The sequence below is a fragment of the Geotrypetes seraphini genome, chromosome 13 (genome assembly GCF_902459505.1).
Source record: "Geotrypetes seraphini chromosome 13, aGeoSer1.1, whole genome shotgun sequence".
Taxonomy (NCBI): Eukaryota; Metazoa; Chordata; class Amphibia; order Gymnophiona; family Dermophiidae; genus Geotrypetes; species Geotrypetes seraphini.
In genome coordinates, this window is record NC_047096.1 from 83459169 (window position 1) to 83483843 (window position 24675).

A 24675-nucleotide genomic window follows, 5' to 3' on the forward strand; every position below is an offset into this window, starting at 1 on the left:
TACGGAGAGGGTTGTTGATGCGTGGAATGCGCTCCTGAGGAAGGTGGCAGAGAAGAAAACGGGATGAACACAGAGGATCTCCAATTAGAAAATAATGGGTATACATTGAAGGAACCAAGGCCAATACTGGACAGGCTTGCACAGCCTGTATCCCATATATGGACATTCAGTTGAGGACGAGCTGGGGAAGGCTTTGATGGCTGGGATGGTTAAGATGGGCTGAAGAGAGCTTTAATGGAGACTCCAGTAGATGGAACCTAAGCACACTACCGGGCAGGGCTCTGAGTTTCTGGCCCAGAAATATCTAAGAAAAAGGACCATTTAAACTAAATTATTAATTTATGAAGCATGTATGGTTGGGCAGACTGGATGGACCATTCAGGTCTTTATCTGCCATCATTTACTATGTTACTTTTGGAGGGAATTTTTGATAGTCTCGAAGCACTATTTTATCATGGCGGAACACTGTAAAAGGGTGGGTCCACTACCAGCGCTTGTAGCTCACCCACTCGACAAGCAAAAGTAATGGAGATTAGAAATACCACTTTTCAAATAAGATATTTAAGATGAGCTTAAGACATTGGTTCAAAAAGAGGCTTCATCAGTCTAGAGAGACCAACATTGATGTCCCAAACCACTGGAGGTAGTTTTAGAGGTGGCTTGATATTGAAAAGTCCTTTCATGAATTTGGAAACAAGAGGATGAGCCAAAGGTTTACTGTTGACTGATCCATGAAAAGCATTGATAGCATTAAGATGAAGTTCAAGTTTTATTTAAAATTTGATTGATCACTTATCCTGAATTCTAGGCGATATATAATAAAAAGGGGGGGGGGGGAGTACAAAAATTAAAACAGACATATACAAAGTACGTAGACACAACATACAATTAAACGAGAAGGGAAAGGGATGAGCTACAGTAAATTCTTGAACTATAACTGAAGTGGTTTTAAAGACTTGAGCTGGATATATGCAGAGATAATCCAATACTGAAGATATAGAGGAGGATGAAGCATCATAATGAAGAGTACACCATGTAGAAAATAGTGTCCACTTCTGTAGGTAGCACTGCTGTGTAGGTGGTTTTCTGGATGCATCCAAAATGACCCGGACAAGATCAGAAAGATCAGTGCCAGCTGAGGTCATCCTGAGAGGTACCAAGCTGTCAAGTGTAAGGACTATAAGTTGGGATGTAAAAGAGATTCTTGACTCCGTGTGAGAAGAGATGGAAAAATCTGCAGTGGTACTGGTTCCTTGACATTGAGATGAAGTAAAAGGGAGAACCACGGTTGGCTGGGCCACCAAGGGGCTATCAGGATCATGATGGCCGATTCCTGCGTGAGCTTGATTAGCGTCTTGAGAATGAGAGGAATTGGTGGAAACGCATAAAGAAATTTGAGCGTCCACACCAGGAGAAAAGCATCTGCCTCAGATGTTAGAGAGTATTGTCTGGAACAGAATTGAGGCAGCTTGCGATTGTGAAGGGACGCAAACAGGTCTAACTGAAGAGTCCTCCAAATAGAGAATATCTGATGCAAGACCGTGGAGTTGAGCTCCACTCATGAAGTCAGAGAAATTTGCTGAGTTTGTCGGCGAGAGAATTCTTCTATCCTTGAATATAGACCACTTTGAGAAATATGTTGTGAGCAATAGCCCAGTTCCAAATCTTCTTCGCCTTTTGACAAAGAATGAGAGAACCTGTTCCTCCTTGTTTGTTTATGTAATACATTGCCACTTGATTGTCTGTGCATATTAGGACTTAGTTGGATATAAAAATGTACTGAAAAGTTTTGAGAGCATTCCGAATGGTCCCGAGTTTCAAGAGATTGATGTGGTATTGTTGCTCTTGGGTGGACCAGTGACCCTGTGTGCGAAGACCATCCAGATAAACTCCCCAAGCATATTTAAATGAGTCTGTGGTCAGAACTTTCTGAAGTTTAGCGATTTGAAACAGCTCTTTGGAAAGATTTGAGGAATTCATCCACCACTGCAGAGACTGACGAAGTGAAGACGTGACTAAACTCTTGTGAGTGGATCAAGAGCTTGAGACTATTGGGATGCCAAGGACTACTGAGGTGTCCTAAGATGGAGTCCCGCAAAGGGGGTAACATGGATTGTGGATGCCATGTGACCCAACAGTATCATCATCCGCCTGGCCAAGATGGATGGAAGGTGATAAGCCTGGTTGCAAAGTTGAATCAAATTGTCTTGTCTTTGCTGAGGTACAACGCCCCGAGTTGAATGGTGTCGAACAGGGCCCCTATGAATAGAAGAGTTTGAGAGGGCTGAAGCTGAGATTTCAGAAAGCTGACTTCAAACCCCAACTGCTGAAGAAACAGCAGTTGACTGTCGCTGAGAGCACCCCATGAGAAGAGGCATCTTTTATTAGCCAATCGTCGAGATAAGGAAATACTTGGATTTCTTGAGCCCTTAAAGCTGCTGCTGCTACTACTACTGCCAGGCACTTGGTTAATACTCTGGGCAAGGATGCAAACCAAAAGGCAGAATCTTGCATTGAAAGTGTTGATGGTCTACTTGAAATCTCAGAAATTTCTTGTGAGCACGATGAATTGGTATATAGGTATAAGCTTCTTTTAGATTTCGAGCATAGCCAATTGTTTTGATATATGAGGGGATACAGAATCGCCAAGGACAATATGCAAAACTTTTCTTGTACCAAGTATTTGTTCAAGTCTCTGAGGTATAAAATGGGACGTAGACCTCCCATCTTCTTTGGGATGAGAAAATACAAGAGTAGAAGCCTTGATTCTTATGGCATTCAGATGGAAGAGATTCTATTTCTAAACAAAGAAAGGATGTCTGCTGAGAGTTTAAAGACGACTCTCTTGGAGGATGATTTGGAGGTGTACTGATGATACGAAGTTATTCAGAGTAGTGAAGACGCAGGAGGATTGCAAAGACCTGCAAAGTCACATAAACACACTCGAGAAATGGGCTGCGACATGGCAAATGAGGTTCAACGTGGATAAGTTTAAAGTGATGCATGTCAGTAACAAAAATCTTATACACGAATACAGGATGTCCAGGGCAGTACCTGGAGAGACAACCCAGGAAAGAGATTTCGGAATACTGGTCGACAAGTCGAAGAAGCAGTCTGTGCAATGTGTGGCGGCGGCGGCGAAAAGGGCGAACAGAACGCTAGGAATGATAAAGAAGGGGATCACGAACAGACTGGAAAAGGTTATCATGCCACTGTACTGGGCCATGATACACCCTCACCTGGAATACTGCGTCCAGCACTGGTCGCCATACATGAAGAAGGATAGTTTATATGTTGACACCAATGTTTTATTTGTATTTTTTGTGATATTGTACATCGCCTAGTAATTTAAAATAGGCGATTCATTAAGAACAAATAAACTTGAACTTGATACAGTACTACTCAAAAGGGTCCAGAGAAAAGCAACTAAAATGGTTAAGGGGCTGGAGGTGTTGCAGTACAGCGAGATATTAGAGAAACTGGGCCTCTTAGAAACATAGAAAGTGACGGCAGATACGGGCCAAGGCCCATCATGTCTGCCCACACCAATGACCCTCCCCTACCTCCCTTTGCGAAAAGAACCCACCATTCGATCCCATTTAGCTTTAAAATCAGGCACACTGCTGGCCTCAATCACCTGTATCGGAAGACCATTCCATCGATCCACCACCCTCTCGGTGAAGAAGTATTTCCTGGTGTTGCCATGCAATGTCCCTCCCCTGATTTTCCATGGATGCTCTCGTGTTGACGTGGGTTCCTTGAAGAAGAAAATATCCTCTCCCACCTCGATAAGGCGCGTGAGGTATTTGAATGCTTTGATCATGTCCCCCCTCTCCCTGCGTTCCTCCAGGGAGTAGAGCTGCAATTTATTCAGCCGTTCTTCATACGGGAGATCCCTGAGCCCTGTGACCATCCGTGTGGCCATTCCCTGGACCGATTCAAGTCTCAGCACATCTTTGCGGTAATGTGGTCTCCAGAATTGTACACAGTATTCCAGATGGGGGTCTCACCATGGACCTATACAATGGCATTATGACTTCAGGCTTACGGCTAACGAAACTCCTGCGTATGCAACCTATGATTTGTCTGGCTTTAGATGAAGCTTTCTCCACCTGAGTAGCAGTCTTCATGTCCTCACTGATGATTACCCCTAAGTCTCGTTCTGCTACAATTCTCTCTAGGATCTCACCATTAAGAGTGTAAGTCTTACATGGATTTTTGTTGCCAAGGTGCATGACCTTGCATTTTTTGGCATTGAAGTTTAGTTGCCAGGTCCTGGATCAATTCTCCAGTAGGAGGAGGTCGTGTGCCATACTATCGGTCTTGGATTTGTTGTCAGGTCCTGTTGTGTTCTTGTCCACTATATTGCATAATTTGGCGTCATCGGCGAATAACGTTAATTTACCCTGAAGCCCCTCAGCCAAGTCCCTTATGAAGATGTTGAATAAGATTGGGCCCAAGACCGAGCCCTGAGGTACTCCACTTATCACCTCTGTCATTTCGGAGGGGGAGCCATTCACCACCACCCTCTGAAGTCTACTTCCTAGCCAGTCCCCCACCCATGTAGTCAAGGTATCACCCAAACCTATAGAGCTCATCTTGCTCAACAACCTGCGGTGTGGTACGCTATCGAATGCTTTGCTGAAATCTAAGTACACGACATCCAGGGACTCCCCAATATCCAGCTTCCTCGTCACCCAGTCAAAGAAGCTGATCAGGTTGGATTGACAAGACCTCCCCTTTGTGAACCCATGTTGACGGGTATCTCGCAGATTGCCCTCGTTCAGGACCGTATCCAATTGGTGTTTGATTAGAGTTTCCATTAGTTTGCTCACTATTGATGTGAGACTCACTGGTCTGTAGTTCGTAGCTTCAGTCCTGCTTCCTTTTTTGTGGAGTGGAATGACATTAGCCGTTTTCCAGTCTAGCGGGACTTTTCCTTTGCTAAGGGAGAGATTGAAGAGTGTTGATAGTGGTTTCGCCAAGGTGTCTCTTAACTCCCTGAGTACTCTGGGGTGTATGTTGTCTGGCCCCATAGCTTTGTGAACCTTGAGTTTGGATAGTTCACTGTAGACACTACTGGGTGTAAACTCGAAGCTGCAAAATGGGTCTATCGAGCTATCCCCTGTTGGTAGCTGAGGGCCGGATCCCTGTGCCTCACGGGTGAAGACTGAGCAAAAGTATTCATTTAACAATTTAGCCTTCTCGGAGTCCGATTCTACATAGTTCCCGTCCGGTTTCCTAAGGCGTACTATCCCTCCTGTGTTCCTGTTTCTATCACTAATATACCTAAAGAATGCTTTATCGCCCTTTTTGATGTTCTTTGCTAGATTCTCCTCCATCTGCAATTTGGCCTCTCTGACTGCCGTTTTGACGGCTCTTGACTTGGCCAGATAGTCTTCCCTGGAGCCCTGCTTCCCTGAATGTTTGAAGGAGATGAATGCTCTTTTCTTCTCTTTTATGAGGTTGGAGACCTACGTAGAGAACCACTGCGGCTTGTTATTTCTTCGCCGTTTACTTACAGATTTAATAAATCGGTTTGTTGCTTCGTGTATGGTAGCTTTCAGTGTTGACCACAATTCCTCTACATTATCAGTCTCTGCTTGGTTTTGCAGCGACTGATGGATGAATTCCCCCATGTTCTCGAAATTGGTGTCCTTGAAGCTGAGGACCTTAGTTAATGTGTTGGATTTTGTGAAACCTTTTCTGAGGTTAAACCATACCATGTTGTGGTCACTGGATGACAGCGTGTCTCCCACAGAGACCTCTGTGACACTTTCCCCGTTGGTAAGTATTAGGTCTAGAATCGCCTGATCCCTAGTTGGCTCCAAAACCATTTGCTTGAGTCTTGCTCCCTTTATAGAGTTTAATAGCCTTCTGCTGCTGCCGGTCGCAGAGGAAAGTGTGTTCCAATTCACATCAGGCATATTGAAGTCACCCAATAATACTGTGCCCCCACGCAAGGTGATATTCTCTATGTCCTCGATTAATTCCATATCAAGGTCTTCCTGTTGCCTTGGAGGTCTGTATACTATGCCAAGGTACAGGCATTTGTCCTTTCCCCTGGCCAAATTTACCCAAAGGGATTCCCCTGTGTACCTAACATCTGTGATTCTGGTAACTTTGATGTCATCTTTGGCATATAGTGCTACCCCTCCTCCCATTTTGCCCTCCCTGTCTCGGCGGAACAAATTGTAACCCGGTATGACCATGTCCCACCTGTGGGAATCCGTGAGCCAGGTTTCGGATATCGCCACCACATCTAGGTCGGCGTCCCTCATTTCCGTCTCCAATTCCAGAATCTTGTTGCCCAAACTGTGGGCATTGACGTACATAGCCTTCCAAATCCTATCTTTGTTATGGCTATCTAGTGATATTCCCAATTGAGCTCCATCGGCTCCTTTGGTATTGTTTGCAATGTGTGTATTCTCCTTAGACCCTGAAACACAGTGTGAACTTACCCCGGACTCAAAAATGTCCGTATCCCCCCCGAACATGGAAATGTGAGCACCCCCCTTGAAAAGAGGAGACAGAGGGGACATGATCGAAACATTCAAGATACTGAAGGGAATAGACTTAGTAGATAAAGACATGTTGTTCACCCTCTCCAAGGTAGGGAGAATGAGAGGGCACTCTCTAAAGTTAAAAGGGGATAGATTCCGTACAAACGTAAGGAAGTTCTTCTTCACCCAGAGAGTGGTGGAAAACCGGAACGCTCATCCGGAGGTTGTTATAGAGGAAAACACCCTCCAGGGATTCAAGACAAAGTTAGACAAGTTCCTGCTGAACCGGGACATATGCAGGTAGGGCAGGTCTCAGTTAGGGCATTGGTCTTTGACCTAGGGGCTGCCACGGGAGTGGACTGCTGGGCACGATGGACCCAGCAGTCCTGGTCTGACCCAGCAGTGGCAATTCTTATGTTCTTATGAAATGGAAAGTAATTCTATTGAATGACTTTGAGAACTCACAGATCGTTTGTTATCAGCGTCCAGCATGAATGGTATAATTGGAGCCGACCTCCGATTTGCTGAGGAAGAGGCCAAGAGAGAAACTGCAGCTATGCTCTCCATGAGCACATCAAAAAGACTGAGCAAGTTTTTGAGGAGCTGCTGATTGAAATTTGAGGCCGCTGTTGCTTTTACTTCTTCCAAGGTGGATGGGAAACAGAAGGTTTGGCAGAAAAATGCCTTCGATATGAAGAGGGAGATTTAGATGACTGTGAAGCTGAGGGAGGCTTAGACTTTGTTTTGACTAAATAACTTCAATTCTTTTCATGTTAAGTTAACTTCTGTGTCCCCATGTCAATGGAATCACCATAATGTTCTTCTCCCAAACAGGGAAAATCAGCTAATCTGTCTTGGAGGTTGATGTCCATATCTGAGACCCTCAACCAAGCTCATAGCCACTGACATAGCAGATTATCTACATGACAACTTGAAGGCATCATAAGCAGATCTTGTCAAATACTTTCTGGTTTGGGAGAAAGTTCGAATGATGTTGTGAAATTCCTGAAGATGTGCAGGAATATATTTGTCAAAGGAAGGTAATTTTCATACCAGATGTTTAAGATAACAGGACATGTAGAAATTGTAATTAAAGATTCCGCTTTCCAGCATAGAATTTTGGTAAAGGCAACGTCCAAATTTGTCCATAGTCCAGCCTTCTCGCACTGGTGGCACTGGAGCATAGATCCTAAAAGCAAAAGACTTTTTCAAGGTTGATTCCACAAGTAATGACTGATGTTGAAGTTGTGGTTTATCAAATCCTAGAAAAGAAATGATTCTATAAATAGAATCAAGCTTTCTTAGAGCTACTGTGATAGTCAAGGGTATTTACCAAATTCTTGTGAAGAATCTCTTTGAGAATACAATGGAGTGGTAAAATTTGAGGAGATCTTTGGGAGATTCATCATAGTCCAAGGCTTCCAAGTATTCAGCACTTAAGCCAGAGTCAGCTTCCAATTTGACAGGCAGGTCTTTGCCTAGCTGCCTAATATATTTAGCAAAAGATACTCTTTCTGTAGGAGATCTTGTCTTTGGAGGAGTTTTCTGAGGAGACGGTAATGGAGTATCATAAGCCTCAGTTGCAGAACCAGAGGAGGTCACCTTCTGATTCAGAATATAAATCAGAATTGTAGAGAAGATTTGGAGAAGCTGTGTGTCAATGGGATCGATACTTTCAATGGCTTCGGTAGCGATCCAAGGAAGATGATGAAGAGCATTGGTGTGAAGCTCTTTTGCACTTTCAAGTACATGAGGAAGATCGATGCTTCCTTGACTTCAAACGTCAAGTAGAAGAACGTTGATGTCTCAAAGTAGTGGATCGATGCACTGAAGGAGAACTGGACCAGTAATGTCACGATTGATGTTGGGGAGTAAAACATTGAGTCGATGACTGATGATGACTCAAAGATTCATGTCGACGTTCCGAAGGACAGCTGACAACGGTACCATGAGGCCTTGTGGCAGTACGCTCAAACTGGGTCAGTACCGAGGAAGTTGATATAAGCTTATCTGCGGTTTCAACGGTGCAGCGGCTTGTCTCAGAGAGGGTGACCTCAACAAGGATGTACACCTCGAAGGAGAGACAAGCCGCAATAGAGGAGAAAGATATCATCACTGCTTAGTCTGCATCAAGAAACTCTATGCTATTGCAACCTGTGATGCTATTTGGGAAGCTGGCAGCTTCTTATCTGGCTTCCCTGATGGTGAAAGATGTCCATGGTTGTGCCAAACTTCTCCTCCTGCTGAAGCTGACAGGTTTTGATACAGCACATCTGTAGGGTGGAACACCAGGCGTATGTCTTAGGGCACCAATTATGAGGGTTGGTGGGAGTGTGTGGTGCAGTGGTTAGAGCTACAGCCTTTGCACCCTGAGGATGTGGGTTCAAATCCTGCATTGCTCCTTGTGACCCTGGGCAAGTCACTTAATCCCCACTGCCCTAGGTACATTAGATAGAGTGGGAACTCACCGGGACAGTTAGGAAATTGAGTATCTGAATAATTTGTAATCCGCATAAAATTGTAGGATATGCGTAATATAAATTATTAAAAATAAAATAGGCCTACGACACCTAAAGCACTTTTTAAAACCCATTAAGTTTCGAAATGGATGGGAATACGGCTTCAGCAAAATTAAACTCAATTTTGCCAGAGGAAAAACCCTCCGAAGGCTGAAGCCAACGAAAAAAGAAAAGTTACACACTTTAGATTTTTTGTTTTGTTTTTAACCGAAGAAAGACAAAATTGATTATATTAGAAAAATGACAAAACTTAGAAAAAAAAATAAACAAAATAAAAAGACACGAAGCAGGAAGGCAAAGGAAACTGAACAGAATTCAGTTTTAAAAAAACCCCAAAAACCCACATCTTTGTTCTACAGAAAGCAAAGAACTGAGGAACTGCGAGCCTACGTCAGATGGGAAGGCACTGCGCGAAGTTTCTAAAAACTTAAAGTGGCAATACACTTTTAAAAACTGTCTGTACTGAGGCTCCATGGATATCACCATCCACCTGTGATAACATGCTTGCTTGTCCTGGGATAACTACAATCCCTTCCAGACATCCAGCGAAACTAGTTCACAGGGAGCAACGTAAGGTGGCATTCGCAACACCTAAGTAGAGGTCACTCAGGTGGAAAACATGAAAAAGGATCTGCAAAAGTTAGAGGAATGGTCTAATATCTGGCAACTAAAATTCAATGCAAAGAAATGCAGAATAATGCATTTGGGGATTAACAATCGGAAGGAGCTATATATGCTGAGAGGGGAGAAGCTGATATGCACGGAGGGGGAGAGGGACCTTGGGATGATAGTGTCCGAAGATCTAAAGGCAAAAATACAATGCGACAAGGCAGTGGCTGCTGCCAGAAGGATGCTGGGCTGTATAAAGAGAGGCGTAACTAGTAGAAGAACGAAGGTGTTGATGCTCCTGTACAGGTCGTTGGTGAGGCCCCACTTGGAGCATTGTGTTCAGTTTTGGAGACTGTATCTGGCGAAGGACACAAAAAGGCTTGAAACGGTCCAGAAAAGGGCGACGAAAATGATAGGTTTGCGACAAGACATACAAGGAGAGACTTGAAGCCCTGAATATGTATACCTTAGAGCAGGGGTAGGGAACTCCGGTCCTCGAGAGCTGTATTCCTGTCGGGTTTTCAGGATTTCCCCAATGAATATGCATGAGATCTATTTGCATGCACTGCTTTCAATGCATATTCATTGGGGAAATCCTGAAAACCCGACTGGAATACGGCTCTCGAGAACCAGAGTTCCCTACCCCTGCCTTAAGAGGAAAGAAGGGACAGGGGAGATATGATTCAGACGTTCAAATTCTTGAAAGGTATTAACGTAGAACAAAATCTTTTCCAGAGAAAGGAAAATGGTAAAACCAGAGGACATAATTTGAGGTTGAGGGATGGTAGACTCAAGAGAAGTGTAAGGAAATTCTTCTTTACGGAGAGAGTGGTGGATGCCTGGAATGCGCTCCCAAGAGAGGTGATGGAGATGAAAACGGTGACGGAGTTCAAAAAAGCATGGGATGAACACAGAGGATCTAGAATCAGAAAAGAATAGGAAATATTGAAGAACTAAGGCCAGTACTGGGCAGACTTGTCCGGTCTGTGCCTGTATATGGCCGTTTGGTGGAGGATGGGCTGGGGAGGGCTTCAATAGCCTGGAGTGAGCTTTGACAGAGACTTCAGTAGTTGGAACCTAAGAACAGTACCAGGCAGAACTTTGGATTCTTGTCCAGAAATAGCTAAGAAGAAGAAGAAGGAGGGAAAAAAACCCCCCAACAAATTTTTAGATTGAATCAGGTTGGGCAGACTAGATGGACCATTCGGGTCTTTATCTGCCGTCATCTATTATGTTACTATATTAGACCAACAATAATCCAGCCCTTTAAAAGACGGCCGCTGAAAGTGGTCCCCATCCAAAGACAGTTCAAAGAGTTTGGCGCTCAGACTCTGCACCAGCCAAAAATGTAGAAAGAACTAGAATGAGATCATAAAGGGCGCCCAGCACTACACCTTCAGAGGATGCATTGCGCAGTCCGGAATGACAGGCATGTGCCATAAAGAAAGTGGCCACCGCTACTTGGATACCCGAGGATGTTAGGAAAGAAAATTTTGTATCACAACAGCCTCCTGCAATCCTGAGAGTCCTGAAACTTCTCTCTTCCAGCACTAAGGAGGGCTGTGCCCTGGAAAACCTGCACCACGGCAGAATCTACCTCAGGCTGTTCAAACCCGCCAAAAAGCAGGTGATAAAGCGTAGACATAGCTTTAGCAGATTGGAAAAAGCTTTCCCGGGTTCACATTGTTCTGAAACCAGACCCAGGAACTTTGGGCAGAATTGAAAAAGCACAGGAGAACGGTCCAGGACCGAAGCCTGGAAGATGGAAAATCCAAATGGAGCTTTTTCAGAACCTAAGCCTGCTATAAATGTGAAGAAGCATCAGCACCTCCAATCCAGATGCTCAGGGTAGCCAAGGAGACCAGTCTCAGCAAACGCATCAGCAGGGTCTGAGGATACACCATACAGAGGAGACAAATAAAATCCAGAGAAAAGACCAAGTTTACAAGTTTCATTTAAAATTTGATTAAATACTTTACAAGTTTCTAAGCGATTTACAATTAAAATCAGGGTTAACATATATAGGACATACAAGACTAAGACGAGATTACCACTGACAGGAACAAAAAGGAAGGAGGGTAGAACTACAATTGTAACAGAAAAGAAACCATATAAGACAAAAACAAAAGGAAGGGTAAAATAATAGCCTAAAAATGCTAAGTTGTCAATGTGGAAAAGTTAATTAATTCTGGGGAAGGGCCCACTGTTTGCCGCTAGCTTCAGCTCTCAAACACATCATTAAACAAGAAACTTTTAAGAGAGCCTTTAAATTTATTTAACTGTGTTTCAGCTCTGATAAAAGATGGCAGGTATTCCAAATTTGTGGACCATGGAAGGGCTCTTCTGAAGTAGATGTGTCGCATCAAAAGGGTCCACAGACTCGGAATGCAGGCATACTGCGCCAGACTCCAGAAAGGCCACTGGGTGAGATTTTCTTTGGAAGGCACGGACCCAGGCCAGCTCCCCAACCCAAGAGGACACAGAGGAGGCGAAGTCCGAAGCGCCCACCCCCCTCCCCCAGTGTGCTAAGACACGAAGTACACAATCGCTGATCTAATGCCCATCAGGTGCAATCAATGTCCGCATTCAGACTGAGGAGTCCATCCTAATCAATTGAGGGGTTTTTGAGATAGAAATCAAAATAGAAGAAAAGATCAATTTTAAAATCCAAGACGGTTGCGTAAATGGCAAAAATAAACAAAACACACACACACAAAAAAATAGTAATTTAGGATCTGGGGAGGTGGGGGGACCTTCATTTTTCACATAAACTGTGAAAAATGAAGTTTAAACTGATCCACAAGCCACCTCCGAAGTTCCCATAGGAAATAACGGAGGTATTCAAAGTGTCTGAAATGCCTTTATCCATCAGTGTTTTTAAAGCAACTGAGTGGAGAAAAGGACTTTCTGCCTCAGAAACAGCTCCAAATACGCAAAAATGAAGATCTTCGGACTGCCAACCAGCCAGAAACCGGCTACAACCTCTCCCCCTACGGATCATCTGCCATGCAGTCAGGAGTGGGAAAGGCAGCCTGCACCTTGAAACTTGGATGGGTTTCTATCCAGATGCATACAGCCTGCACTAGAAACCTGTGAGTCACTGGCCAGCAGACTTAAAGGAACCTGGGAACTTGGAGAGTGGCATACAGTAGGCTGCTCTCTATGAAGCTGCAGTCCATCTCTGCAGGACTGTGTCTTTTTCTCCGACAAGGAACCACTAGGGAGGGGTCTCAAAGCACTGAAGCCACAAAAAAAACAACGAACTTTAAGCAAAAAAATAAAAAACAGATGCAGAGCAACAGCAAAAGACTTCTGCTCAGACTGCTTGCAGAAATTGAAACAAGGTTATATTTAAAAATTTAATAAAATATGGGGACCATTGACAAATTATTCTACTGATCAGATATAATAACACATGTATAGAACATATAGAAGGGGTAGGGAGGGAAAACTATTGTAATATTAATATGATATAAAATTCTGATAAAGGGTTTATTTAATTCACATTGTAAGAACATTTAATAATAATTTCAAGTGTTTTTTCATAATTGAATGTATTACATGTATTTCACTTGATGTAAGAATTTAAAAAAAGAATAAAAAATATTAAAAAAAAAAAAAAAGAAACTAAGGTTGTTTGCTAACTCACAAACTAAGGGGGTAGAGCATGTGCTCAGAAAAGATGTAGATTTCTGCAACACCCGGACTGCCGAAGAAGCAGTGAATACCTAGTGTATGGAATCCGGAAGGGACGCAACAGAATTTTCTCTTATATATTCCCACAAAAAAGAAAATCCCAATCTATAGTGGACTTTTTTTTTTGTTTTAAGATTAACACAATCCTTGTCAGACCTGATCTATCTGCAATAGATCTGGACTACACAGGCTGGCATTTCTAGTATCTGCTGGAAATTGAAAGCTACTGGCTTGATGTGGACTATACAGGATACTTAACAGACCACTCAAGCTGGTAGTTCTCAGCCTCCATCAGTAAGAGCTGCATATACCCTTATGTCTGGACAGTTCAGGAGGGATGTTAAAGAACTAGATAATACCCAAAACTAGTGAAGTTATTGCCTACACATCTAGCTTCTTCGGCTCCCATGGTCTTGACGGACAATACCAGGCTACCACTACCTTTCAGGAAGTTATAACTTTCTGGAACTTACTTGGATACCTCATAGACTACATGACTGTTCAGTGGGTTCTCCCTTTCTTTGCCCTTATCACCTCAGCTCAAAAGACTGAAGGGGGAGTTACTTGCAATGCTGCAAATACTTTAAATTGTTTTGAGCATTTTAAAAAAAAGAAAAAAAAAAAAGAGCAGTGTAATAAAACTGAATAACCTCCCAATTCCATTACTCTCATAGGATATGACAACACATGAAATTTATTAGACACATTTTGTCTGCCCAACCTCACTCCTGTTGCAGGGCCACAGAATCTACCCATTTCCAAGAACAGGAAGTAAAATTTTCATACTGCCTAAACACAGAATTTAAAAGGCTCCTTTATACATCAAGCAATGATTGCTGATGGGTTTTCTATAATCAGGTGAGTAAGGAAATTAAGTAACTAGGAATAGTCTCTTACCAATACACATGGCCCAGTAATGAGAGAGTAAAACATGCTGAATCGCCAAATTCTGTCACTATGTCATCATGGCTTTTCTGTTTATTCAACACTCCACCACATAAAATCTGCTCTCCTTCTGCAAGCCTAAAAAACAACACTCAAGAGATTAACAAGAAGGAAATACACAGAAAAGTCAAGATTACCATCTAAGAAAGGGGAAAAAGAGGGAATAGCAGGCTTCTTAGCAAACACTTTTTCAAAACAAAAAAACAAAATTCTCAGCAAAATATACTGCAGGCAGAAACATAGCTACTCACTGTTCCAGCTACTTGCATTGTGTATCCTCTATAATAAAACGCTAAGCGCGCATGTACACTTAGGACTGATTGTTCTCAGCAAGTGGTCTCTGGGTCCAGCCGAATTCCATTTTCGAACACGGAGACACCGGCTACTACCCCCTCTGCAGGACAGGGAGAACGAAATGGGTGCTGCTGGACAGGGGGGAGGTAAAAGGAAGGGAAAAGGGCTACTGCAAGACAGGAGGGAGCAAGCAAGGGGTGGATGCACAGGGAAGGAGGGGGAATGCTGCTGCTGCTTCTGCTGCACAGGGAAGGGGGGATACTGCTGCTGCTTCTGCTACACAGGGAAGGGGGGAATGCTGCTGCTGCTTCTGCTACACAGGGAAGGGGGGGAATGCTGCTTCTGCTACACTGGGAAGGGGGAATGCTGCTGCTGCTTCTGCTACACAGGGAAGGGGGGAATGCTGCTGCTGTGTCTGCTGCACAGAGAAGGGGGGAATGCTGCTGCTTCTGCTGCACAGGGAAGGGGGAATGCTGCTGCTTCTGCTGCACAGGGAAGGGGGTGAATGCTGCTGCAGCTTCTGCTGCACAGGGAAGGGGGGAATGCTGCTGCAGCTTCTGCTGCACAGAGAAGGGGGGAATGCTGCTGCAGCTTCTGCTGCACAGGGAAGGGGGGGAATGCTGCTGCAGCTTCTGCTGCACAGGGAAGGGGGAATGCTGCTGCAGCTTCTGCTGCACAGGGAAGGGGGGAATGCTGCTGCTGCTGCACAGGGAAGGGGGGAATGCTGCTGCTGCTTCTGCTGCACAGGGAAGGGGGGAATGCTGCTGCTGCTTCTGCTGCACAGGGAAGGGTGGAATGCTGCTGCTTCTGCTGCACAGGGAAGGGGGTGAATGCTGCTGCAGCTTCTGCTGCACAGGGAAGGGGGGAATGCTGCTGCAGCTTCTGCTGCACAGGGAAGGGGGGAATGCTGCTGCAGCTTCTGCTGCACAGGGAAGGGGGGAATGCTGCTGCAGCTTCTGCTGCACAGGGAAGGGGGGAATGCTGCTGCAGCTTCTGCTGCACAGGGAAGGGGGGGAATGCTGCTGCAGCTTCTGCTGCACAGGGAAGGGGGTGAATGCTGCTGCAGCTTCTGCTGCACAGGGAAGGGGGGAATGCTGCTGCAGCTTCTGCTGCACAGGGAAGGGGGGGAATGCTGCTGCAGCTTCTGCTGCACAGGGAAGGGGGGAATGCTGCTGCAGCTTCTGCTGCACAGGGAAGGGAGGAATGCTGCTGCAGCTTCTGCTGCACAGGGAAGGGGGGAATGCTGCTGCTGCACAGGGAAGGGGGGAATGCTGCTGCTGCTTCTGCTGCACAGGGAAGGGGGGGAATGCTGCTGCTGCTTCTGCTGCACAGGGAAGGGGGGGAATGCTGCTGCTGCTTCTGCTGCACAGGGAAGGGGGGGAATACTGCTGCAGCTTCTGCTGCACAGGGAAGGGGGGAATGCTGCTGCAGCTTCTGCTGCACAGGGAAGGGGGGAATGCTGCTGCAGCTTCTGCTGCACAGGGAAGGGGGGAATGCTGCTGCAGCTTCTGCTGCACAGGGAAGGGGGGAATGCTGCTGCAGCTTCTGCTGCACAGGGAAGGGGGGGAATGCTGCTGCAGCTTCTGCTGCACAGGGAAGGGGGAATGCTGCTGCAGCTTCTGCTGCACAGGGAAGGGGGAATGCTGCTGCAGCTTCTGCTGCACAGGGAAGGGGGGAATGCTGCTGCTTCTGCTGCACAGGGAAGGGGGGAATGCTGCTGCTTCTGCTGCACAGGGAAGGGGGTGAATGCTGCTGCAGCTTCTGCTGCACAGGGAAGGGGGGGAATGCTGCTGCAGCTTCTGCTGCACAGGGAAGGGGGGAATGCTGCAGCAGCTTCTGCTGCACAGGGAGGGGGGAATGCTGCTGCAGCTTCTGCTGCACAGGGAAGGGGGGAATGCTGCTGCAGCTTCTGCTGCACAGGGAAGGGGGGAATGCTGCTGCTGCTTCTGCTGCACAGGGAAGGGGGGAATGCTGCTGCTGCTGCACAGGGAAGGGGGGAATGCTGCTGCTGCTTCTGCTGCACAGGGAAGGGGGGAATGCTGCTGCTGCTTCTGCTGCACAGGGAAGGGGGGATGCTGCTGCTTCTGCTGCACAGGGAAGGGGGGGAATGCTGCTGCTTCTGCTGCACAGGGAAGGGGGAATGCTGCTGCTTCTGCTGCACAGGGAAGGGGATGAATGCTGCTGCAGCTTCTGCTGCACAGGGAAGGGGGGAATGCTGCTGCAGCTTCTGCTGCACAGGGAAGGGGGGAATGCTGCTGCAGCTTCTGCTGCACAGGGAAGGGGGGAATGCTGCTGCAGCTTCTGCTGCACAGGGAAGGGGGGAATGCTGCTGCAGCTTCTGCTGCACAGGGAAGGGGGGAATGCTGCTGCAGCTTCTGCTGCACAGGGAAGGGGGGGGAATGCTGCTGCAGCTTCTGCTGCACAGGGAAGGGGGGAATGCTGCTGCAGCTTCTGCTGCACAGGGAAGGGGGGAATGCTGCTGCAGCTTCTGCTGCACAGGGAAGGGGGGAATGCTGCTGCAGCTTCTGCTGCACAGGAAGGGGGGAATGCTGCTGCAGCTTCTGCTGCACAGGGAAGGGGGGAATGCTGCTGCAGCTTCTGCTGCACAGGGAAGGGGGGAATGCTGCTGCAGCTTCTGCTGCACAGGGAAGGGGGGAATGCTGCTGCAGCTTCTGCTGCACAGGGAAGGGGGGGAATGCTGCTGCAGCTTCTGCTGCACAGGGAAGGGGGGAATGCTGCTGCAGCTTCTGCTGCACAGGGAAGGGGGGAATGCTGCTGCAGCTTCTGCTGCACAGGGAAGGGGGGAATGCTGCTGCAGCTTCTGCTGCACAGGGAAGGGGGGAATGCTGATGCAGCTTCTGCTGCACAGGGAAGGGGGGAATGCTTATGCAGCTTCTGCTGCACAGGGAAGGGGGGGAATGCTGCTGCAGCTTCTGCTGCACAGGGAGGGGGGGGGAATGCTGCTGCAGCTTCTGCTGCACAGGGAAGGGGGGGAATGCTGCTGCAGCTTCTGCTGCACAGGGAAGGGGGGAATGCTGCTGCAGCTTCTGCTGCACAGGGAAGGGGGGAATGCTGCTGCAGCTTCTGCTGCACAGGGAAGGGGGGAATGCTGCTGCAGCTTCTGCTGCACAGGGAAGGGGGAATGCTGCTGCAGCTTCTGCTGCACAGGGAAGGGGGGAATGCTGCTGCAGCTTCTGCTGCACAGGGAAGGGGGGAATGCTGCTGCAGCTTCTGCTGCACAGGGAAGGGGGGAATGCTGCTGCAGCTTCTGCTGCACAGGGAAGGGGGGAATGCTGCTGCAGCTTCTGCTGCACAGGGAAGGGGGGAATGCTGCTGCAGCTTCTGCTGCACAGGGAAGGAGGGGGAATGCTGCTGCTGCGTCTGCTGCACCGGGAAGGGGGGGAATGCTGCTGCGTCTGCTGCATAGGGAAGGGGGGGAATGCTGCTGCTTCTACTGCACAGGGAAGGGGGGAATGCTGCTGCTTCTGCTGCACAGGGAAGGGGGGAATGCTGCTGCTTCTGCTGCACAGGGAAGGGGGGAATGCTGCTGCTTCTGCTGCGCAGGGAAGGGGGGAATGCTGCTGCTTCTGCTGCACAGGGAAGGGGGAATGCTGTTGCTACACAAGGAAAAGGGGGGGAGGGAAAGGGGGCCAGGAAGCAATCTTGGTTTGCTTTGGGGGGGGGGAGACAGAAGGGGGCCATGGAGAGACACAGAAAGACAGGCAGGCAGCGCATGAGAATGAAAGACAGACACACAGAAAGACAGCGGGCAGGGAGAGCGACAGAAAGAAATAAAGACAGACAGACAGACAAAGGTGGCCAGAGAGAGACAGACAGCGGGAGGGAGAGACACAGAAAGACAGACAGACAGACATATTCTAGCACCCGTTAATGTAACGGGCTTAAACACTAGTTATCTGATAATGATCAAGATTTAAGTTATATCACCTTCTGGGGCAGCATTTGACTGACTGCTGAAGTCTACCCTTTTACTGGCATTTTAAGGAAGCATTACTAGGCATATTTGGCTGGGGTGGGAGAGAGGAAGGATTTATAGCATGCAGGCAAAGATAACAACTATTTATATACTGCAAAAACTTGCAGTTCGATATGATTAATACAATAAGAGGACTGAAATGTCAGTGAAATACAAAACAATAACCAACCTAATAAAATCATTTAACTGATATCCTCTATAATAAAATCCTAAGCGCGCATGTGCATTTTGGACAGTGTGTTCCCTGACAGCATGCTGTGTGCCGAATTCCATTATTGAACACAGAGGCAGGGAACACGCCGGCGACTCTCCCCTCCCGCCCTCACTTACCAACCACTGCCGCTGCTCTTCTTCAAAGCAGCCCAGCTGAGGACTGCAGCTGGCTGTAGCGAACCTCACAGGCCGATCTGCACCTCAGTAGCATGTTCCCTCTGACGCATGGGATTGTATCAGAGGGAACGTGCTACCGATGTGCAGAGCAGCCTGCGAGGTTCGCTATATCCGGCCACGATCCTCAGCAGGCTGCTTTGAAGAGGAGGGCATACACAAACGGACCAGGAAGCCGGATGCTAGACAGGGGGAGCAGTTAAAGAGTGCTGCTGGACAGGGGGAGCTGAGAAGAGGTGCTGCTGGACAGGGGGGGAGGTAACAGGAAGGAAGTCCTACAGCTGGACAGGAGGAGCAAGGAAGAGGTGCTGCTGGCCGGGGGGTGGGGGAGGTAACAGGAAGGGAGGCCTACTGCTGGACAGGGGGAGTAGGGAAGAGGTGCTGCTAGACAGGGGGGGGAGGTAAAACAAAGGGAGAAGGGCTGCTGCAGGACAGGGGGAACAGGCAAGGGGTGGTGGTGGACAGCCGAGGAGAGAGAGAAAGAAAGCGGCCAGGAGAGACAGAGACAGAGACACACACACATCTATTTTAGCACCCGTTAATGTAACGGGCTTAAAGACTAGTAAACTTAATAAACAAGTTTTTAAAAAATCTTAATTGAATAAAAGAAAATCATAGGCAAAAAGTCCGGGCCCAATCGGGCTGCTTGATAAAGAGAGAGTAGGTGCTCTACAATGGTCATCCGAGTAATCCCTCGCATTGATGGACAGCAAATAGTTTCTAATCACTCATCTGGGGGCTCCATAAAATAAAGTGTTCCAATAAATAACGTGCAAAATTTTTCATTTTCAAAACTACAAACATTATTTATGGAAACAAAGAACATGCACAAAAACAGCAGTTACAAACCTCTGTTGCACTAATGCTTTCTGAAATAGAATGTTGGGCATGATAAAGAGGGGAATCACGAGTAGATCAGAGAGGGTCATAATGCCGCTTTATAGAGCAATGGTCAGACCTCACTTGGAATACTGTGTTCAACATTGGTCTCCCAACCTAAAGAAGGATATAGAATTGCTGGGGAGGGTGCAGAGATGAGCAACGAAGCTTGTAAAGGGTATGGAGAAACTGGAATACGAGGATCGACTGAAGAGACTGGGCTTGTTCTCCCTTGAGAAAATGAGACTACGAGGGGATATGATCGAGACCTTCAAAATATTGAAAGGAATCGACAAAATAGAGAAAAAAATTATTTACATTGTCCAACTTGACACGGACAAGAGGACACGGAATGAAGCTAAGGGGGGACATGTTCAGGACAAATATCAGGAAATTCTGCTTCACGCAGAGAGTGGTTGACACCTGGAATGCCCTCCTGGAGGAGGTTATTGCGGAATCGACGGTCCTAGGATTCAAAAGCAAACTGGATGCACATCTCCTTACGAGAGGCATAGAGGGATATGGGTGACTAAAATTACACCTGGTATACACCGGGTAGGGCCTCCGCGTGTGCGGATCACCGGACTTGAAAGACCGAAGGTCTGATCCGGAGATGGTGCTTCTTATGTTCTTGAAGTTTTCAACGTATGTGCATGCTTTCCCCTTTTGAGAACTGGTATCAAAATGTTACTTGCTCTTATTTCTCTTCCTAAAACAAATCTAAAACAAAACTTCTCTGGCTCGGCCCAAAATTGGACCAACTGCCCACCTCCATCCCACTGTCCTCTGGCCCCACTCTGCATCTTGAATATTCTAGTAAAGTTCTGGGAGTAATCATTGACTCTACACTTTCCTTCAACGACAATCTCAACTCCCTAGTAAAAAAATGTTTCTTCAGCCTTCACATGCTGAGAAAAGTGAGATCCTGTTTCCATCAAAAAACACTTTGCCGTCCTTGTCCAATCCACCATCCTTTCCAGACTGGACTACTGCAACTCTATCTATCTTAGCCTAACAAAGAAAAACCTTCAAAGACTCCAGCGGATTCAGAATACCACTGCTAAGCTTATCTTCGCAAAAAGCAAATTCAACCACGTCTCACCGCTTTTATCCAAACTCCACTGGCTTCCGATTATCTCCAGAGTCCACTTCAAATGTGCCTGCCTCACTTTCAAAATCCTACACGGTATCCTCCCTCCCTTCATTCCTCTTTTTTGGAACTCCTCTAAACCCAATTCCGCCAGATCCACCCAAAAACTGAAACTTTCCTTTCCCTCTCTAAAAGGCGTTTCACTTGTAGAAAAACTAGGTTCTTCTCTCCCTTTCAGAATTACTCAGCTCTGGAACAACCTTACCTCCCCTCTTAGGAATCTGAGCTCCCTCCAACTCTTCCGTAAAGATCTGAAAACCTGGTTATTCTCAAAAATGTAACTCCTCCTCCCTCTCTAGTTATTCTAGTCCTCTAAATTTTCTCTTTATTTTGCCTCTTCCCTCTACTGGAGTTCCTTTCTACCCTAACTCTTGTTAACCGTGTCGAGCTTTACGAATGTAGAGATGATGCGGTATACAAACCTAAGGATTAGATTAGATTAAATTTTAAATGTAACTTATTCTGTTATACTTGGTTGAACAGGCGCTTAAACATGTATAAAATTTTCTTTTTTTTCAAATCTTTATTCATTTTTCATCTTTCAACAAGTGTAAAACATATTAAATAATTGACATTGAATACTTCACTTGAAATTCTATCATTTATAATGGTAATATATTACATTACATTAGTGACTCCTATTCCGCCTATACCTTGCAGTTCTAGGCGGGTTACATCAGAAGGTAACTGGACATTTCCAGGAGAATTACAGTCTAAAGGGCTGGTTGCATAATACAGTTTTAGAGGAGAAATTACAAGAAGGATAGCGAACAAAGGACAAATTACAAGATGAGTAGAAATCAGAAGAAAACTGGACATTTACAGGGAAATTACATTTAGGGGACTGGTTTCATAGTTGAGTCTTTGAGGAGGAAGTGCAAGGTGAGTAGCAATTTGAGGGGGAATGTACGAAGGGAGGGGGAAGGACAAGGGAAGAGTTAAGATAACTGGATAAATTTTTTGAATAGCAGGGTTTTGATTTCTTTTCAAAATGATTTGAAGTCGCTTGTTGCTGTCAGCACATTAGTGATGGAGGGGTCTAGTTTCGCTGCCTGCGTTGCTAGTAGGTTGTCATACATCTTCTTGCGCTGAGCACCTTTGAATGAGGGGGTAGAAAAATGGGGTTAGAGTTCTCCTTTGTCTGGTTGTAAGGTTCCTAATTAGGCGATCATTTAGGTAGGTGGGGGCAGTACCGTTTATTGCTTTGAATAATAGACAGTATAATTTGAATTGAATTTGTGCTTATATAGGTAGCCATTGGTGATGTGGCCATTGAGACGCAGAAATTTGATGCTTAATCTCAATGCTCCAAATGTCTCCAAGACCAGTCCTTGGTTTTTTGTTCAAAAATCCAGATATCAATTTATACCACTGTGCGGCCTGGTGTCCCAGAAAGTCCGCCTGAAAACAGAAGAATTCCAAACTATATTGATTATTAAGATTTTTCCATTCAGGGAACCCCTCCTGAATAGCCTGCTTCAGTTGCAACCATCTAAAGTAGGGGTGTCCAACCTTTTGGCTTCACTAGGCCACATTGGCCAAAAAAATTTTTTCTGGGGCCGCACTAACACTAGCCGATGAGCAAAAAAAAAAGGTTGAGCAGGTCACAAATTTGCAATCACTAATATAGAAGATGTACGTATCTAATAATAAACCTTCATTAAAGGGACACTGTGGAGAGGAACCCAAAAAATGTAGTAATACTTACCCTGACTGAGTGATCCCTCCACGTGTACCGCTGACAGTGAGAGCAGCCACAGGCTTCCGCATCCCCATTCTGATGAGCAAGGATGCGTGGATGTGTGCTCCTGGTTCTCCCATTCACTTCTATTACAGCTATGGTGAGCCTCTTCAGAGCAGGGATGCTGAATCAGCTGTCAGGAGCGCACGTGAAGAGTAAATATTACTGCTTATTTGGGCCTCCCACTGGGCTGATCTGAAAGCGTTCCCTCTGACATCGTGACATCAGAGGAACACTTCTGGGTCAGCTGCAAGAGGCACATAGCATCCGCGCTGCTCGCAGCTTTTAGCGAACGATGCAGGAAGATGGAGGAGGGCACCGGCAAGACAGAAAACACCGCATTACGCTCGAGCGTGAGCTGAGCCGCACAAAATACCTCTTGGGGATGCATGTGGCCTACGGGCCGCAGGTTGGACACCCCTGATCTAAAGCGTTGTGATTTATTAAGACCATATTTATGTTGCAACTGTGAAAAATCAAGCAGTTTACCATTTGAAATAACATCATCTAAAATTCGTATACCTGCGATAATCCAATGCTTCCATATTACTTTAAATCCGCCAATTTGAATCTTGGAGTTTAGCCATATAGTTTGATTAGTTGACTTATGTATTGGGATAGGTGTTAAATTACTAACATACCATAATGTTTTCCATGTATCCATTAATATTCTGTTTTTTTATATACTTTAGGTATCTTGATACTGAGAACATGAGATAAATGTAAAGGAAACATGAGTCGCCATTCCAAATACATCCAATCAGGGGTATTTTCCATGAGCTCTGGGAGGACCCAATACATACCCTGGCGTAAAATATAAAATTTTCTTTATTTTGAAAGCTGCACTGAAAATATTAGGGAGCCCAATAAAAAGGTAATACTAGAACATAAGAACATAAGCAATGCCTCTGCTGGGTCAGACCCGACCCATCGTGCCCAGCAGTCCGCTCACGCGGCGGCCCAACATGTCCAGGACCTGTGCAGTGATCCTCTATTTATACCCTTCTATCCCCCTTTCCAGCAGGAAATTGTCCAATCCTTTCTTAAACCCCAATACCGTACTCTGCCCTATTACGTCCTCTGGAAGCGCATTCCAGGTGTCCACCACACGTTGGGTAAAGAAGAACTTCCTAGCATTTGTTTTGAATCTGTCCCCTTTCAGTTTTTCCGAATGCCCTCTTGTTCTTATATTTTTTGAAAGTTTGAAGAATCTGTCCCTCTCTACTCTCTCTATGCCCCTCATGATCTTATAAGTCTCTATCATATCCCCTCTAAGTCTCCTCTTCTCCAGGGAAAAGAGACCCAGTTTCTCCAATCTCTCAGCGTATGAAAGGTTTTCCATCCCTTTTATCAGACGTGTCGCTCTCCTCTGAACCCTCTCGTGTAACGCCATATCCTTCTTAAGGTACACCGACCAATATTGTATGCAGTATTCCAGATACGGGCGCACCATCGCACCAGTGGCAGGATAACTTCTTTCGTCCTGGTTGTAATACCCTTCTTGATTATACCTAGCATTCTATTTGCTCTCTTAGCGGCCGCTGCGCACTGTGCCGTCGGCTTCATTGTCATGTCCACCATTACCCCCAAGTCCCTTTCTTGGGTACTCTTGTTCACTAACATCCCTCCCATTGTATAGTTGTACCTCGGGTTTCTGCTTCCCAGATGAAATATTTTACATTTCTCAACGTTGAACTTCATCTGCCATCTCGTTGCCCATTCCCCTAGTTTGCTCAAGTCCATTTGCAATTCTCCGAGCTCCACTAAATAGTTTGGTGTCATCCGCAAATTTTATTATCTCACACTTCGTCCCTGTTTCTAGATCATTTATGAATATATTAAATAGCAGTGGCCCGAGCACCAAGCCCTGTGGAACACCACTCGGCAGTGTTCCCGCTAAGCTGCGCTGGCGTGCGCTGGCGCACAAAATATTACATCGCAGCGCACAAGTTTCT

General features: G+C 46.1%; 1 protein-coding gene across 1 annotated transcript in view; it reads right to left on the reverse strand.

Moving 5' to 3' along the window:
- The window catches only part of CDC27 (cell division cycle 27), a 275220-nt gene that overhangs the window by 219933 nt on the left and 30612 nt on the right, over positions 1-24675 (reverse strand). Inside the window, 1 exon segment of the mRNA XM_033918006.1 lies at positions 14225-14350. Coding sequence (XP_033773897.1) covers positions 14225-14350 — 126 coding nt within the window.